The sequence below is a fragment of the Solanum verrucosum genome, unplaced genomic scaffold, assembly GCF_900185275.1.
Source record: "Solanum verrucosum unplaced genomic scaffold, falcon-dt-bn FXZP01000007.1, whole genome shotgun sequence".
NCBI lineage: Eukaryota > Viridiplantae > Streptophyta > Magnoliopsida > Solanales > Solanaceae > Solanum > Solanum verrucosum.
Genome location: NW_026020177.1, coordinates 1514680 through 1534267, shown reverse-complemented (window position 1 = coordinate 1534267; position 19588 = coordinate 1514680). Strand labels below are relative to the sequence as shown.

General features: G+C 38.7%; 2 protein-coding genes across 3 annotated transcripts in view; one reads left to right on the top strand and one right to left on the bottom strand.

The window, feature by feature from the left end:
• The window catches only part of LOC125829084 (uncharacterized), a 1125066-nt gene that overhangs the window by 556435 nt on the left and 549043 nt on the right, over nt 1-19588 (bottom strand). The gene's annotated exons all lie outside the window — the stretch shown is intronic.
• LOC125829035 (putative glycine-rich cell wall structural protein 1) lies at nt 3176-6424 on the top strand. Its single transcript, XM_049508312.1, has 4 exons — nt 3176-3182; nt 3305-3481; nt 3523-3683; nt 6419-6424. Exons 1-4 carry the CDS (start codon nt 3176-3178, stop codon nt 6422-6424), a joined length of 351 nt encoding a protein of 116 aa, XP_049364269.1.

Below are 19588 nucleotides of genomic sequence, written 5' to 3'. Positions count from 1 at the left end.
ATTGGTCAATATATATGGATAGATTCCCCAAAAAAAACTCATGATTGGAGTGTGGGTGAGAAACTCAACACTATGGAAGCTTACGTACGTTAAAGAACTAAGTTCTTGTCGAAATCTTGAATTTATTGAATGAATGCTTGAAACTTTGAGCTTTTTCTCCCCTTGAATCTTCTCTCTAAACCCTAAATGTTTTTTGGAATGAATGATATTGATTCTAACCATTTTAGACCTTTAAATGGATATAATTTTAGTTTAGAATAAGTGGGGACAAGGAAAAAACTAAAATACCCCTCCTATTTTCGAGTAACGTTCCTTAAATGGACATCCTGACTTAAAAAGGGCATGTCTCCCTCATACGAGCTCAAAAATTAGCAAAGTCGATGGCGTTGGAAAGATGACTTAGAGATATTTCATTTGATATCATATGAGTCTCCTAACTCATTCTATGCTAAAAGTTTTGGTCGTTTGAAGTTGACCCAAAACATAAAAGAACTTAGGAATGACTTGAAGGTATTCTCTTTAGTTCTTTTTGGAACTCAAGGTGCTTCGTCTAGTGACCTTAAAACTTAAAGAAAATTTTAAATTCCATGGTAAAATCTTACTCGTAATGAACAACTGTTCGAGTCTTAGCTCAAAACATTTCTGGGGTGTTACAAAGAGACTAGCACGCCGTGCTAGAAAACTACGCCTCTGAAGTTTAGGGATTGTTGCCTTGCGCCACAAAGTGCGCCAGGGTCGCCTGCCCAGTTCTACATCCGTCGTTTGACCCATCTGAGTTCTTTTAAGATGTACCTTTACTCCTTTCTAATTCTAGTTACTCTAAACTATATCTAATAATTGAGAGATCCTTCATAACATTAATCATAACCCTTGGATTCATAATTCAAATTCAAGGAATTGTTAAGAGTAAAGTCTTGAGAGTTCTTTCGAGTCATTTTGAGAAGTCTTTTACAATCTTTTAAAACTTTTTTAAGACTTGAGTACTTGAGTTTGAGTATGAGGAGAGTTGAATTTTATTTTTCAAAATGAATATACGGGAACTAAGTATTCCCAAGAGTAAATATTTTTACATTTAAAATGAGGGGAAACATCGATTTTCAAATGAGCTCATAAGGAGTTTTTGAGTATAATCTTTTTTAAGGGAACCTTTTGAGTAATAATCTCAAAGCTTGAGGATGAGAAAATATTTTTAAACGTATGAGTTGAGTATATTTTTGGAAGTAGTATTGAGCACGATATAGGGACGAGTTCATACAACTCATAGTTCTCATAAACCATGTAGCCAACGTGGGTAGAAAGGGTCATAATTTTTAAGCACAACTTAGTGGATCTACTTAGTTGATGATGTCTTATACACCGACAAGGTATAAGACAGTTCTGGCAATGTGGGTGAAGCGATGTATCATCACATAGCTCATAGTGATGGTTGTCGGTTAGAGAATCTTCCAAATTGAGTTAATTGGCTTCTTTCCATACAAACTGAGTTATTATTGTATTTTTAAATATTAGGTTGTTGTCTAGTGTTTTAAATGATTTATATAAACTGAATCTTTATTGTGGTTTTTATACTGCATTGAGTTGAACAACCATGAATTGAGGTTGAGTTGAGTAGAGTTGAAGTGAGTATGACTCCTTCTGTCCAAGTTCAAGATTTCATGTTATGTTCAGTGTTTTCCCTTACATGCTCGTACTATGAATGTATTGATGTCATTTGTCTTGCATCATGTTATGATTCAGATACAGGAGATCAAGGTCATCAGCGGGCGCTTCGTTGATACCATAGCAGTTTGAGTTAGCATTGGTGAGCCTCCTTGCTTCCGGAAGATCCCTTATTTATTTCTATTATTTCAGTTTTGTTAGGATGATCGGGGGTCTTTTCCCGAAATCCTTCATAGTATTAGAGGCTTCATAGATAGGCAGTTGTACTTAAGGATTCATTCTTTCATTTCCCTTGTTAATGTTTTAAAGATTGTGAGTTGAACACCTATGTTCATTTAAGTATTTTGAGTTAACTACTTTTCTTATGAGTTGAGTTGTTTGTGCGATTCCATTTCACTTTACATAGACTTCCGTTGAGAGTTGAGCCAGGCCAAGGGTTCAATTGGGCCAATAATGGTTCTCGATTGTTGGCCATGTCCAGGGTGTAGGGTCAGGGAGTGACAACTATGATCGAAATCTCAGAGACAAATACCCTCCTAAACAATGGATATTAAGGGACGTGTAAATAGAAAATTAGACAAATATTTTGAACCAGAGAAAGTATTAGTTTTATATACTTCCAATAAATAATCAAAATGCAAGACATAATTCAGTAACTCCCTTTTCTTTATTGATGTTCAACTACGTATACATTCACTTCAATTTTCTTTTCGCTTTTAATGTTTTGCAAATATTTATAGATTAATTAATTATACTTCTAGTTATTAGCCACTAACCATGCCATTACCTATCTATTATGATTTTTCATAGTATCTCAAATTTTAATTAATACAACATTCTAAGTAATATTTTAGCATTTTCATGGTGAGCATTTAGCCTCACAAAACAAATGCCACGAAAGCAAAGTAAGATACATTCTTCTTCAAATTTATGTTGCTTGAACTTTGCAAAAAAAAATATATAAGCTCATGTCAGATACTTTAAAAAAAATATATATTTTTGGAGAACTTCATACAAGTTACATAGTATTACATAATTTTAAAACTTGCATATATATTTTAAGCTAACAACGGAAGTCATAATAATGACTAGTGCTCACTTCGATATTTTTTGTGGCGCATTCGTCGCAAAAACTCTTACTTTTTTTTGGTGGCTACATGAACCAGCAAAAAAAGTCATCACGTAAAATTTTGATTTCTTGTTGTGGTTATTACAAGTGGAGCTAACTATTGGAAGGGGTTTAATTGATTCTCTTTAGTTGCGATATAATATTGCGTAAATAAGATAAAATAGTTTTGTATATGTGCACATTGTCAAATTTCCTTAACATTTAGGGGAACTTTTAGTGTCATAGTAAAAGTGATTTAAAAATTAATTTATGCCTCAAATCAAATTTCGAGTCAAACATAGTTTTTTGAATTCTCTCATTAGAGGTAATAGAACTTCTAGTTGTGCCACTAATCGAAGGTATGCTATTTTTCTGTTTAGTGCTGACATTATATACTACAAAGATTTGATGCGAGGTGATGCTAATTGTTGTTTAGGGAGTTCTAGTGTAAATTTCCTTAGCAAGGAAGCTTCCCTACAATATATCCATTATTACCCAGTTTACCTAACTTCAATGGTGAATTCAATGAAATTATAGGTGGTCTTAGTGGTGACGGTGGTGGTGGTGGCGCCAGAGATGGTGGAGGTAGTGATGGGGGATTAGGTGATGGATTTGGATTTGGCGAGGGTCATGGATCAGGTGAAAATGATGGATTTGGCAAAATTGTAGAGGGCCTAATTGGTGGCGGTGGTTGTGGTGGTGGAGGAGGAAGAGGTAGTGATGGTGGATCTAGTTTTGGCATTTGATATGGCGAGATTACCGCTTCGGTTCAAATGGTGGTGAAGGCGGCGGTAGAGGTGGTGGTGAAGGAGGAGGTAGTGATGGAGAATATAGTTTTGGCATTGGATATGGTGAGGGTCATGGATGGGGAGAAAATGGTGGTGGTGGTGGTGGTCAAAATCGTGGTAGTGGTTTGGTACGGATGAGTATGGGGCCACGGTGGTGGTGGCAATTGATTCCACCATTTGCTCAAATAACTATTTTTCATGTGTGTGCTATTTCACCAATGGTTCTTATTAAAACATTTTCCTTATGCCAACTCTTTTATTATTAGATACATTGTCATAATGTTGACATGATGTAATCCTACTCATGTCTAGACCAATCCAACTATTTATAGTAATGAATATTTTTTAATTCACCGATGATCAAGAACGTCCATGATTCAAACAATAAAATTATAATTTCAAAATAGGGATCGAGAGAGATTGGGGGCTAGGTGTTACCATAGCCTACAACAACAAAATGGATAACCAATCCATTCATCAATAATAGGAAGCACATACAACTCACAAGTATACAATGATCCGACGCCTAAACACTCACACCTTCAATCCATTGACAAAAATATTGTCCTTTTTATATATTTGAATGACACTAGGTAAAAAATACTGTAGCAATTAAAAACTTGTCAAAACATAAAAAAGAAATGCATCTTTTTAAAATAGACTAGTTTTAATCTCCTTCAATTATATAAAATCTAATTATAAAATTTCAAAGAAAGAAAAATGAAAAGGTCATTGAAAGAAGGAAACGAAAAAAAAATGGCCTCTTGAAAACAGTGTAGCTATTTCAAATTTCTGCAGAGTTGCCTCATTTCATATTTATGCCCCCTAACTTTGGGTGTGCATGAGTAGACACTTAAACTTGTATAAAGTTGAACATGTAGATACAAGTGTCCCTGGTAGAAAAATATACCTATGACACCACATCAGACACAAATCACCATGTAGGATGTCACATAAGACGCATGTGTCTATTTGTTTAACTTTATACAAGTTTAAGTGTCTACTTCTACACACCCAAATTTGAAGGACATAAATATGAAATTAGGTCAAGTTAAAGGGTATATTGAAAGGAAAAATCTTTCAGAAGAACTTAATTTCTTCTAATTTTTAAGAATCTTACAACTCAAAGGTGACATTTTTTTCTATCTTATAAGAAATAAGTTCAAAATGTTGCCTAAGGAATCATCATTTTTTTTAGGCATAATACATTAATGTTCTCTTTAGCATGACTTTATCTGGAACCAAAACCTTCCAACTTTGGGTTTGTACAAGTAGGTACTTAAGCTTGTATAGACTTGAACAAGAAGATACACATGTGTTACTTGGCATTATACGTGGAAATTCACGTCCAACGCGGTACCCTACATGTATTATGCTACGTACGACGCATGTGTCTACTTTTTCAGCTTCTTAAAAATTTAAAAGTGTCTACCTGTGCACACCAAAAGTTGGAGGGTATAGATGCAAACTTAAGGCAAGTTAAATGGCATATTTATGTATTATGCCTTTTATTTATATAGGGATAAGGAACAAGTATCCCCCAAGACTATGCAAAATTCTAGAGATAGACCTTAACTAAACAAAGGTCCTATTACCCCCCTAAACTCATTTTTTTGTAATTTTGTACACCTTTTGGCGTACGTGGCACACCCCGTGACTCCATGCAGTTGAGGCGTTTGGGAGATATTTGGATGTCACGTAAGCCAAAAAGGTGTACAAAATTACAAAAAAAAAAAAGATTTAACGGGGTAATATGACCTTAGTTTAGTTAAGATGTATCTCTAAGATATCGTCATAGTCTAGGGGGTTCCACCTTATCCCATTTATATATATAGTTCAAAAGTTCAAAGAAGAAAGCAAATTCAGGATTTATTTAATTCTTTTTTTCTATAATCCTCCCCCCACCCCAAAACCACCACCCGATAATCTTTTTTATATATATATTTTAATTTAAAATTTGTGTTCACTAACTTTTATATATGTGTAACCGCATACTTTATCCGACTCAGCAAAATTAATGCCACAAAAGTTTAGTCAAATTAGGATAAGAAGAAGGGTCTCCTCAAACATTCCACCTTCTACAAATAATAAATAAGTATTGACCAAATATTCAAATATTGCAATTATTTTTCTTTAAGACTAAAGAGCTACCTTCTAAAAATAGTAAATAAGTATTGACCATGTAACATCTCGCAAATTGAAATAAGAAGGAAGAAGATAAGAATTAGAAATAGTCATTTTTGGAATGAATATAAAAATCTGGAAAATTTGTTAACTATGTTAAGCTGAGTTTTTGGTCAACTTCAAACAACCATAACTCCTAGCTCGGAATGAGTTAGGTTTGTTTCCCGATATAGTAGGAAATATGTTGTAATAATCTTTCCAACGCCGCCATGTTTGTGTTCCGAGTTCATATGAGTGAGATATGCCCACTTGAAGTTGGCCTGTTCAAATAAGGAAAGCCTTGATCGGATTTTGGAAGGGTATTTTAGTCTTTTCCTTACCCAATTATTTTAATTCCTTTGTAGGAGTTTATTTGGGGTCTAATCAGAATTAGATTAGTTTATTCAATTTGAAATTCGTGCTAGGGTTTGGAGAAAAGAGAAAAGAGGACAAAAGAAAAGAAAGTTCAAGATTCGTCAATTTCTTGGAGGTTTGCGTGTGGATTTCGTAAACGGGTGATCCCTTCGAGGTATGTGAGATCACATAGCATATGGTTAGTTCACCCACGCGTCAATCGTGATTCAATTTAGCGAAGTTATATAGTTTTGAAATTAAATCCTATGAGTTCTTAATGTTAATTCGATTAAAATTTTGTGGGTTCTTGTTGTTCAATTGTCTTGAGTTTGATTCATGATTTTAGGTGTGATTTCTAGTATAATCTAATGTATTTTGATGATATTGTTTATTCTAAGTGATTGGGTAAAGAACCAAGCTAACATAGGGGGTTTAGAGATGAAAAACGAGCAAGAAAAGTCGGAACCCACCTGGGCAGGGTCCTGGGGCGCCGCCCAAGCTAGAGCTCCCCAAAAGGGGTTCTGAAGTTTGACCACTGGGGTGTCGCACCAACCAGAGCCCCCCAAATTCTCCTCTGAAATTTAATTGCTGGCACCCCGCGACTTTCAGAGCGCCAGGGACGCTAGTTCTTTCCATTTTTCCCTCGTCTTTCCGTATTAGTTCCTTAGCAATGTAGCTATGTTTTCTAGTTGATTCCAACACTCTAAGGTCCATCTAAACATCATGATATCATCCATAAGCATGAGATCATGAACCTTGAATGCATAATTCATTTCAAGGAAAGTTAAGAGGTAAGTCAAGAGAAGTTCATAATGTTTTTCAAAACACTTTCACTAACGTTTTAACTTTGTTTTAAGACTTAAGCTATGAGTTGGGTAAAGAGTAAGAGTAAATTTTGATTCTTCAAAGATTATAAGGGAACTAAGTATTCCCAAGAGTTAAAAATGTTTTCACATTTGAGCAAGAAAGGGAAACACTGATTTCCAGGAGAGCATTTAATCTAAGTTTTGAGTAATTATCTCAAACCAAAGAAAGATTTTTTGTTTAAACACATATGAGCTAAGTACATTTTGGGAGTAGTATTGAGCAACGATATGGGGACGCGAGTTCATAATAACTCAAGTCTCCATAAACCATGTAGCCATCATAGGTAGTAAAGGATCATACTTTTTAGATGATTCCTTAGTGCTTTCAAGCATAGACTAATGGATCCACTTAGTTAAGGCGTTCTATATGATGTCAAAGTATAAGATAGTTCTGAAAGTGTGGGAAAGACTGTGTAACATCACTTAGGCTCATAGTGGTCGTTGTCGGTTAGAGAAACTCCCACAGAAACTATATTACTTTATTATATGAGTAAAGTTGAGTTTGTTGTTGCATATCTTTAACAACTGAGTTACTTTTCCACTATTTTACAAGCTTTCCATATGTTGTATGTGTTTTATTGATTTATATTGAGTTAAGTTATTCATGAGTTGAGTAAAGCCAAGGTAAGTGTTTCTTTCAGATTTCTTTTGAGCTTATATTATGTTTAGTTTTCCCCTCGGATACTTATACATTCACTGTACTAATGTCATTTGGCCTGCATCATTTTATGATGTAGGCACAGGTAACCAGGATCATCGTTTTTACAACTTTACTTTTTAAATGAAAGGATATTTGAATGTCAGAAGAAGAATCCTCCCCAAAAAAATAAAATAGAATATTTAACCTTGGAGGAAAAGCCTGGAATAAAGGGCCAAATAAGAAAATTCACACCAAAGGAAAAATACAAGCAAGAATATTTTCTGAACAACCTAAATTGGTGGTGGCATCATGTCACGACCCAAGCCTAGGGCCTAGACGTGACCGGCGAATGGGGAACCCAAAGGAACCCCAAACAAGCCTCATAGCGTATCATTAAACATCCTTGGTCGCGGAAGTAATTAAAATGACCATAAGCGATAAGCATAATCAAGGGGGAAATCGGGACTAAGGGAGCAAGAAAAAAAAATGATACATAAATACCACAGATGAGTCAAGCTCAAGCATAATACACAACTTGTCCAACACCACCTCTAAACATGGGTACTTTAGCGGGGGCCAAGACAAACAACCGGGCTCACCCTCATAGTCAAAACATAACTAAAAAGGAAAAGTCTTATACATAGCAAAAGATCATAAGCAACGTCCCCGGAATGGAGGACTCACCAATAACCTCGATAGAAAATCGTATTAGCCACGCGGGGGAGGAAGGTCACGCGGTGCTCCGGTCCCTACAAGGTGACATCATGTAGGCATAGAGTATGCATTAGTACGTTTGAATGTACTAAGTATATGAGATGCAATGCAATGCAATAATAGATGGACATCATAGGCAAAATGCATAATCATACCCGATAGATAACATATTGATGAGATAATATGTATAATGATGCTTACATAAAAATCATATTTAGTGGGACGTAGTACATGTGTGGCGAGTGACCATCAATATAGTATTTCCAAGGCCTACCACCCCCTTGGAGAGGCGAAAGAGGTACAAACCCCTCAATGTGGTTACCCGGGCCTACCACCCCCCGAGCTAGGGACCAAGGTACAAACCCCTCGATGTGGTTATACGGGTCTACTACCCCCCGTAGTTACCCGGGCCTACAATCCCCCGAGCTAGGCTTGGTCGACTCACAACACTTATATAGAGAAAATCATATACATGTATCTATTTCATCATCATTTCAATGATTATATGACCATACGACTCATAGGACGTACAATGGACCTTCCATTTCCTAAGAATTCTATAAGTCGGCATTTTATCAAACACATGGTGGGCTATTGTTCATGTAAATAAAATAATGCATTTCAAGAGTACTAAGTCCAACCAATTCCAAAATCCATATAAATCAGCCCACCAACAACATATATATATATATATATATCAACCTTCATAATTTGATCATGGAAGCATGAAAACCATAAACATCACATAATAATTTCATTTCATGATAATATGCAAAATAGACCATAATGGGGTGTGTAGTAGTAATTCCATACTTCAAGAGTTCATAAATAACCATAAGGACCCATAAACTTGAAGTAAAAATAGAGGATAAATGGTTGGACTTGTGGAAAGGAAGGTTTCCACAATCAAACCCACATACCTCAACTTTGGAGAATCCTTGATGAAGATTGGAATGGAGAATTGAAGCTTGAGATTGAGTCTTCAATCCGGAATTAGAGCTTGAGATCATTGAATTTGGTTTAAGATCTTGGTGGAATTTTGGAGAGGGCTTAGAGAGTGTTTTTGAGTGTTTTGAAGTTAGAAAAAAAATATGACTAAGTATGGGACAAATCCCCTTTTTATAAAAAAAACGCCCCAACACTTAGCCTCAAAAATGAGGCTTTAAAAAAAAAACAGCTTACTGGAAATTGCGAATCTTCACAGACAAGTTTTACTAAAATGGTCATAACTTACTCATCCTAACTCGGAATGAGGTGAAACCAGGTGCGTTGGAAAGCTAACTCAAAGGGCATTAATTTAATAGGTAGTGGCCCTTGCAGTTCCTTGTGTGCTAAGAGATATGCCTCTTTAAATTTGACACTCCATATCGCATTTTTTGTGATTTTCGAATTTCGATACGGTTGCTCTAAAATTCAGGTTAGACCCATTTCCCACTCAATTTGACCCCCTGAATAAGAATATGAAGTCTAATTTCTGAAATCATGCACGGATTTTGAGATATATGGAAATTACAATTATAGATGTTTTCGAAGCACATTTTCGAGCATTTTTTGGGTCGTTTCATTATCTCCCCCTTGGGAACATTCGTCCCCGAATGTTAAAGAAACGTACATGATGGACACAAACATGGCAATTTCAGCCCACATAAGGATGCGAAATGCACTTACACCTTATTTCAAAAAAAAAACTTCAACATAGTTGTAAAACCACAATGAACTTGTCAACTTAAACATAAATGTATGCAATGACATGGGGGCTGAACTTAAGACCTGAGATTTTATAAAGGGCTTAGATCAATACCTTAGGCTTGAGTGGAGTGGAAAAGATAAGGATATCGCCTTTGCATGTCCGCTTCGGCCTCACAAGTAGCACTTTCAAGTTGTTGATTTCTCCAAAGGACTTTAACGGAAGCCACATCTTTGTTTCTCAACATCTTTACTTGTCTATCTAAAATCTGGACCGGAACCTCTTCATAGGTGAAATTATCTTCAACAACACCCACAACATCAAGAGACACAATGGTATAGGGATCACCCACACACTTCCTCAACATAGACAAATGAAATACCGGATGAACCAAATCCATGTCGCTAGGCAATTCCAACTCATAAGCTACCTTGTCAATTCTCCTCATTACCTTATAAGGACCCACGTACCTTGGGCCAACTTTCCCTTCTTACCAAAACGAACCACACCCTTCATTGGTGACACCTTCAAATATACCCAATCACCAACTCGGAATTCAAAAGCCCTTCTCCTCACATCGGCATAGGACTTTTGGCGACTTTGGGTCGTCTTTAACCTTTCTCTAATCATCCTAACCTTCTCAAGAGCCTCTATAACTAGATCTGGTCCTAACAAGGCCACCTCACCAACCTCAAACCACCCAACCGGTGATCTACAACGCCTCCCATAGAGAGCCTCAAAAGGAGCCATACCGATGCTAGAATGATAGCTATTGTTATAGGCAAACTCAATCAATGGAAGATGATCATCCCAACTACCCTTAAGCTCCAATACACAAGCCCTAAGCATATCCTCAAGTGTTTGGATAGTCCTTTCGGCTTGTCCATCCGTTTGCGGGTGAAAGGCCGTAGTAAGCTTAACTCTCGTACCTAGACCCCTTTGAAAGGACTTCCAAAAGTGTGAATTAAATTGAGTACCACGGTCCGATATGATGGATAGAGGAATCCCATGCAACCTTACCAAGTCATGAATATATAACCTTGCATAATCTTCCGCCCTATATGTTGTCTTTACCGGTAGAAAATGAGCCGATTTTGTCATCCTATCAACCACCACCCAAATAGAATCAAAACCTTTTCTAGTCTTGGGTAAACCAACTACAAAATCCATATTAATTTCTTCCCACTTCCAAGTAGGAATCTCTATGTCTTGGGTTAGACCACCCGGCCTTTGATGTTCGGCCTTGACTTGTTCACAACTATGACAACCGGAGATGAATTTGGCAATGTCCTTCTTCATGCCACCCCACCAATACACATCCCTCAAATCTCTATACATTTTGGTGGAACCGGGGTGAATGGAGTAGGAAGAATTATGAGCCTCCTCAAGAATTTTTCCCTCAAACCATCAACACAAGGCACACACAACCTACCTTGGTACTAAGGGCACCATCTCCTCCTTGGGAGAAAACTTCCACCTTGCCCTCTTTCACCAAGGCCTTCAATTCTAACAAGGAAGAGTCAAGATCTTGTTTTGTTATCACCTCATCAACCAAGGAAAATCTAGCACCATCAACAACGACCACACCACCATTACCAACCTCTTCCAACTTAACCCCCAACCTAGCCAACCGATGCACCTCCCTAGCCATTTCCCTATCACCAATATCAACATGAGCTAGGCTACCCATAGACACCCTAGTCAAAGCATCCGCCACCACATTAGCTTTACCGGGATGATAATGCACACTAATATCATAATCTTTAAGAAATTCTAGCCACCTTCTTTGTCTCATGTTGAGATCTTTTTGAGTGAAGACATATTGGAGGCTCTTATGAACGGTGAACACATCAACATGTACCCCTTACAAGTAATGACGCCAAATCTTTAACGCAAACACCACCGCGGCTAATTCAAGATCATGCGTAGGATAGTTCTTTTCATGCACTTTGAGTTGTCTAAAAGCATAGGCTATCACCTTACCATTTTGCATTAGGACACAACCCAAGCCAACTCTAGAAGCATCACAATACACAACAAATTCCTCAAGCCCATCCGGTAGTGACAATATAGAGCGGACACAAGTTTATCTTTCAAGGTTTGAAAACTCCTTTTGCACTCATCGGTCCACTCAAACTTAGCCTTCTTTTGTGTCAACTTAGTCATAGGAGAAGCAATAGAAGAAAACCCATTCACAAATCTCCGGTAGTAACCCGCTAAGCCCAAGAAGTTCCTAATATCCGACGGGGTCAATGGCCTAGGCCAATTTCTAATCACAACGGTCTTCTTAGGGTCCACCTTAATACCATCCCCCGACACCACATGACCTAGGAAGGCAACCTCCCTCAACCAAAATTCACACTTTTCATACTTGGCATACAACTTCTCCTCTCTCACTCTTTGCAACACAACCCTCAAGTGACCCATATGTTCTTCCTCGCTATGCGAATAGATTAAAATATCATCAATGAAGACCACAACAAAGGAATCAAGGTAGGGTTTAAAGATCCTATTCATTAGGTCCATGAAGATAGCCGGTGCATTAGTCAACCCAAAGGACATGACCACAAATTCATAATGCCCATACCTAGTCCGGAAGGCTGTGTTGGGAATGTCACACTCCCTCACCTTCACTTGATGATACCCGGACCGAAGATCAATCTTAGAGAAGTGGCTAGCCCCTTGCAATTGGTCGAACAAGTCATCAATCCTAGGAAGAGGATATTTATTCTTGACGGTGACCCTATTGAGTTGCCGGTAATCAATACACATCCTAAGGGACCCATCTTTCTTCTTCACAAACAACACCGGTGCACCCCATGGTGATTGGCTAGGCCTAATAAAACCCTTCTCCAACAAGTCCCTCAATTGTTCCTTCAACTCCTTTAACTCCGCCGGGGCCATACGGTAAGGGGGAATAGAAATGGGTTGAGTATCGGGGAGGAGGTCTATGCCAAAATCTATTTCCCTTTCGGGAGGAACACCAGGAAGGTCATTAGGAAAGACATCAAGGAATTCATTTACGACCGAAACCGACTCTATAAGAAGTGTTTTGGACTCCACATCTCTAACCCTCACAAGGTGATACAGACACCCCTCAGAGATCAACTTACGGGCTTTAATGCAAGAGATGAACCTACCCTTGACTACCACATTTTGGCTTTCCCACTCAAGAATGGGTTCACTTGGGAATTGGAACTTGACCCTACGGGTTCTACAATAAATGGAAGCATAGTATGCATGCAACCAATCCATCCCAAGAACAACATCAAAATCGACCATGTTCAACTCAACAAGATAACAAGGCAATATTTTATGCAAGATGCAAATAGGACAATTTCTATAGACCTTCCTAGCAACAATATATGCACCAATATGAGTAGATACCTTATATGACTCACGCAACAAGTCGGGCTCAACATGATTTTTTTGGCAACAAAGGGGGTGACAAAAGAAAGAGAGGCACCCGGATCAATTAATGCATATACATCAAATTCAAAGATTTTCAACATACCGGTAACGACATCGGGGACTTCATCGACCCCTTGCCTCCCATACAGAGCATAAAATCGATTGTGCCTTGGGGCACCATCTTGTCGGCCCCCTCTCCCCAAAGGAACCGCATTGGCACCTTGTGGACGGACCTCCTTACCCTTGTTGCGATTTTGAGGACAATCCATTGCCTTGTGCCCCATTTCCCCACAACTGTAGCAAGCACCGGTATTTCTCAAGCACGGGCCACCATGGCCCTTACCACACTTCGGACATACATCCATAGGACCCATACCACCAACTCCTTGGGCCCTTGGAACATCATTGGCAAACCCCTTATGGGGCGCATGAGAAGACCCTTGGCCTTGATGAAACCGGCCTCCCCTTCGACTTTGGAACTTGCCCTCAAAACGGGCCCTCTTGGCCTCATGACCCCTCCTCTTCCTCAAGTTCTCCTCCTCCATTTATTCGGCATAGACCATCAAGCGGGACAAGTCCATGTCACTAATCAACATTGCGGACCGGCATTCTTCACTCACTTGGTCGGACACACCCATCACGAATTTGTTCATTCTAGATCGTGAGTCGGCAACCAAGTGTGGAGCATATCTTGAAAGTTGGTTAAACTTAAGGGCATACTCCCTCACACTCATAGACCCTTCTTTTAAATTCATGAACTCCACCAATTTGGCTTCCCTAAGCTCAAGAGGAAAGAATCAATTAAGGAAAGCCGTTTTGAACTCTTCCCAAGGCACCAAATAGTTTGCCCCCTTCTCTTTCTTCCATTGGTTGTACCATATTTGGGCTACCCCTTTTAGTTGGTAGGCCGCCAACTCTGCCTTATCTTCTGACCTCATGCCCATGATAGCTAATATCTTGTGGACTTCATCAATGAAATCTTGAGGGTCTTCATCTAACTTAGACCCATATAATTCCGGGGGATTCATCCGCACGAATTCTCTCACCCGAGATGTCGGGGTAGGAGCCTGAGGGGCTTGGGCCCCGTGGTTGGCTTGATTAGCCATAGCTTGTGCAAATAAAGTAAGGGCATCCCGAAGATCCCCATTGGTCGGTTGCTCCTCGGGTGCGTGGGCTCGTCTTCCTCTTGTATTAGGCATGATTAGCATAGCAAAGAACAACCGTATGGGAAGAACTTAATTCAACTCTATAGCACGACTTAGAACAAGGAGAAGGGAAACATTTCCTAAAACGTCTCATAGCCTCCTACTCATAGTTGTGGTGCACAACACAACCATGAATCGGACACTAATCAACGCGGTGTGTTGGACTTCGAGGATCTATCAACCTAGTGCTCTGATACCATGTTTGTCACGACCCAAGCCTAGGGCCTAGACGTGACCGGCGAATGGGGAACCCCAAACAAGCCTCATAGCGTATCATTACACATCCTTGGTCGCGGAAGCAATTAAAATGACCATAAGCGATAAGCATAATCAAGGGGGAAATCGGGACTAAGGGAGCAAGAAAAAAAAGAAATGATACATAAATACCATAGATGAGTCAAGCTCAAGCATAATACACAACTTGTCCAACACCACCTCTAAACATGGGTACTTTAGCGGGGGCCAAGACAAACAACCGGGCTCACCCTCATAGTCAAAACATAACTAAAAAGGAAAAGTCTTATACATAGCAAAAGATCATAAGCAACATCCCCGGAATGGAGGACTCACCAATAACCTCGATAGAAAATCGTATTAGCCACGCGGGGGAGGAAGGTCACGCGGTGCTCCGGTCCCTACATGGTGACATCATGTAGGCATAGAGTATGCATTAGTACGTTTGAATGTACTAAGTATATGGGATGCAATGCAATGCAATAATAGATGGACATCACAGGCAAAATGCATAATCATACCTGATAGATAGCATATTAATGAGATAATATGTATAATGATGCTTACATAAAAATCATATTTAGTGGGACGTAGTACATGTGTGGTGAGTGACCATCAATATAGTATTTCCAAGGCCTACCATCCCATTGGAGAGGTGAAAGAGGTACAAACCCCTCAATGTGGTTACCCGGGCCTACCACCCCCCGAGCTAGGGACCAAGGTACAAACCCCTCGATGTGGTTATACGGGCCTACTACCCCCGTACTGGGCAACCAAGGTACCAACCCCTCGATACGGTTACCCGGGCCTACAACCCCCCGAGCTAGTCTTGGTCGACTCACAACACTTATATAGAGAAAATCATATACATGTATCTATTTCATCATCATTTCAATGATTATATGACCATCCGACTCATAGGACGTACATTGGACCTTCCATTTCCTAAAAATTCTATAAGTGAGCATTTTATCAAACACATGGTGGGATATTGTTCATGTAAATAAAATAATGCATTTCAAGAGTACTAAGTCCAACCAATTCCAAAATCCATATAAATCAGCCCACCAATAACATATATATATATATATATCAACCTTCATAATTTGATCATGGAAGCATGAAAACCATAAACATCACATAATAATTTCATTTCATGATAATATGCAAAATAGACCATAATGGGGTGTGTAGTAGTAATTCCATACTTCAAGAGTTCATAAATAACCATATGGACCCATAAACTTGAAGTAAAAAAAGAGGATAAATGGTTGGACTTGTGGAAAGGAAGGTTTCCACAATCAAACCCACATACCTCAACTTTGGAGAATCCTTGATGAAGATTGGAATGGAGAATTGAAGCTTGAGATTGAGTCTTGAATCCGGAATTAGAGCTTGAGATCTTTGAATTTGGTTGAAGATCTTGGTGGAATTTTGGAGAGGGCTTAGAGAGTGTTTTTGAGTGTTTTGAAGTTAGAAAAAAATATGACTAAGTATGGGACATATCCCCTTTTTATAAAAAAAAACGCCCCAACACTTAGCCTAAAAAATGAGGCTTTAAAAAAAAAACAGCTTACTGGAAATTGCGAATCTGCACAGACAGGTTTTACTAAAATGGTCATAACTCCCTCATCCTAACTCGGAATGAGGTGAAACCAGGTGCGTTGGAAAGCTAACTCAAAGGGCATTAATTTAATAGGTAGTGGCCCTTCCAAATCCTTGTGTGCTAAGAGATATGCCTCTTTAAAGTTGACCCTCCAAATCTCATTTTTTGTGATTTTCGAATTTTGATATGGTTGCTCTAAAATTCAGGTTAGACCCATTGCCCACTCAATTTGACCCCCTGAATAAGAATATGAAGTCGAATTTCCAAAATCATGCACGGATTTTGAGATATATGGAAATTACAATTATAGGTGTTTCCGAAGCACATTTTCGGGCATTTTTGGGGTCGTTTCACATCACAAGGTTCAACAAACTGTGGGAGGTAATGAGTCCACAATTTGGACTCATTTAGGGCTATATTTTAATAAATTTAATGTCCTCAAATGCATATTTTGTCTCAAAAACTGATGTAAATCCTTAATATTCAGGTATTTCACTTGAGAGACAAAGCATGGAAACTATCGAGCAAAAAGAAACAAAGTGGCTGAAAGAAACAAGAAAAGATGTCTTGAAGATCGCCTATTCCATTAGGCGAGGAGCCGAAAGGCCTCAAATCTCGCCTAATGTTCCAATGTGCTTAGTCCTAAAGGAAAAGATCAAGTCTGCGAGGAAAGGGAGTGGTCGGCGCATCACCGATTAGTTCCACGATGTAGTTTCATGTCGCCCAATTAATCAAAATACGAAGATGATGATGGAAAAAGTTAAAAGGCGATGAACCAGACCAAAGGGTGGATCGCCGAGTGTATCGGCGATCCCAACTAACTACATCGAGTGGTCGTTTGCAGCCCAAATTTTCTAAAACTATAAATACCTATTTAATTATGTAGCGTAATATCAATTTTTATAGAATAATTACTGAGACTTAGATTATTTTCAGTTTTTACTTCTTAGAGTTTTTTGGGAGACATTGTTCTTGAGTTTGAAGGTTTTCAACTCCAAGAAATTGGAAGTGGGTCTCAAAGAATTTTCATCCTAGACGTGTTTAAAGACATTTTCTATCGTACTCACTTGATGGAAAAACTTATTGGTATTGATTTCTATCTCTTTTTCATTTCTAGCTAAAACCCCAATTCTTGGGGTGTGATTTTGTGTATATGGGTTAAATTTATTGTTGGGTATTGCTTATTGTTCTTTTATTTGCTGTTTAAATGTGATTTCATTTAGTAGTTATGTTTGAACTTACTGGGATTGTAGTTGCAAATACAATTTCATCTTAGTGTTTTTGGCTTGCTCGAGAGAGAGGTTTTAAAACTAAGACTACTAAATGATAGCCGGTGGTTATTGGGTCGTCGTGGGTTCAACTTGAGATAGTGAATCCTTCACCTTCTCCCACACATTCAGCTATAGAGAGTGAATGGGCTAAGGTGGAGGCTATGCTTAAGTGCTGCAACTTGTTGTTCGAGAGAAATCGAGGTCATTCGGGGTAACTTGCTTGAGAGAGAATTTATCCAAACTAAAGTCTAGCCTAGTTACAAATATTCAGTGATTCAGAATCAATAGCATTTACCCAATAGTATATTTTATCCCATATTGCTATCACATCCCAAGAATCTCATCTCCCTATATTGTATCTTTATATTTTCGCTATTTTTATCATTAGTTGAATACAAACCCCCTATTTGATAATTGACATTCATGTCACCTTTAGATTTAGTCTGTTTTTATTCGTTAATGTTTATAACTTTGATTGATTAGAACTTGATTTTACTTTTCTATTAATTCTTGCAACCACTCCCTTGGGACTCGACCCCAACCCATTCGATTGGGTTAAATTACTGCATGTGATCATTGACAGCTGAATTGGAAGTCGTGTCTTCGATTATGTCAATACATCGAAATGGCGCCGCTGCCACGAAGTGGTCTTAGTTGAGAATTTTAGTTTAGTAGAATTTTTTTTCTTATTAGTTGTAGTACTACTTACTTAATTTTTAGTTTTGTTTTGCTTGTTTGAGCTTTGAAACATAGGAGGCAAATATGTCGAGCAGTACTCGCGAGCAAATGGAGTTTCCTCCATTAGAAGTAATGATGTTTAGGGATCGCATTCTGACCTTCAGACAATTGGAAGGTGAACAGATTCATGAGGCATAGGCAAGGTTTATATAATTATTAGTTCAATTCTCAACTCATGAAATTCCCGATATAGTCCTCCTGGATTGTTTTTTATAGAAGTCTTGGTCCCGGAAACAAGGCAATTGCTGACCAACTCATTCCGGGTGGCATTACAGAACAACCCTATAAGAAATAAGCCCACCTACTTGATCACATGGCTAAAACAAACCAAGAAGTAGAGAAGGACTTCATGTTGGCCGAAATAATGACTCAGATGGATGAGTTGACCAAAAAGATAGTTGAGATTGAAGTCCAATGCAAAAGGAAGGACAGATACATCCCACCTCACGAGCGAAGAAGGCCCAAGGACAGTAAGGGTAAACATGTTGAAGGAATGCTCTACATGATTCTCCACAAGGTAAATGAGCATGACAGGGTGTTGGAAGAGACGAAGGAGAACATCGAAGTGATGAAACAGGTGATTGGTTCTTATTCCAGATCCATTCAGCTGCTCGAGAACCTTACGGGTCATGTGATGCATCTTCACCCACCACAAAATAGGGGTTGCCAAGTAATGATATGGCCAACCCCAAGAATGAAGTATGTGTATTGACTTGCATCGTGCAACGATGTTAACTAAGGCGCTTCTTGGGAGGCAACCCAAGGTTTTATCGTTTCGATTTGTTATTCTAGAATAAAGGTGTGTTGATTGTGCAAGTTAAGGTGTGGGAATTTATCAAAAAGTACACGTTGGCCAACCAAAAGACCAGGAGGCGCATCGCCAATGGGGTCGGCTACTCTGACCTAGACCGCCGTTAGACTCAAGACAAATTCAAATGATAGTCTATAAAACTCGGTGACCCAGTGAAATTATTGGCGAGTCACCGAATAGGTCAGTGATGCTGATTTAGTCCGCCATTTGGACCCTTAATATGCCTAAAGGCCCTATACAATTCGGTGAGGCAACGGATCGTTCCAGGTGTCATTGAGTGGGTCGGTGATCACGACTAATGTCACCGAATGGGTGTGAACTGGTCGGTCATTA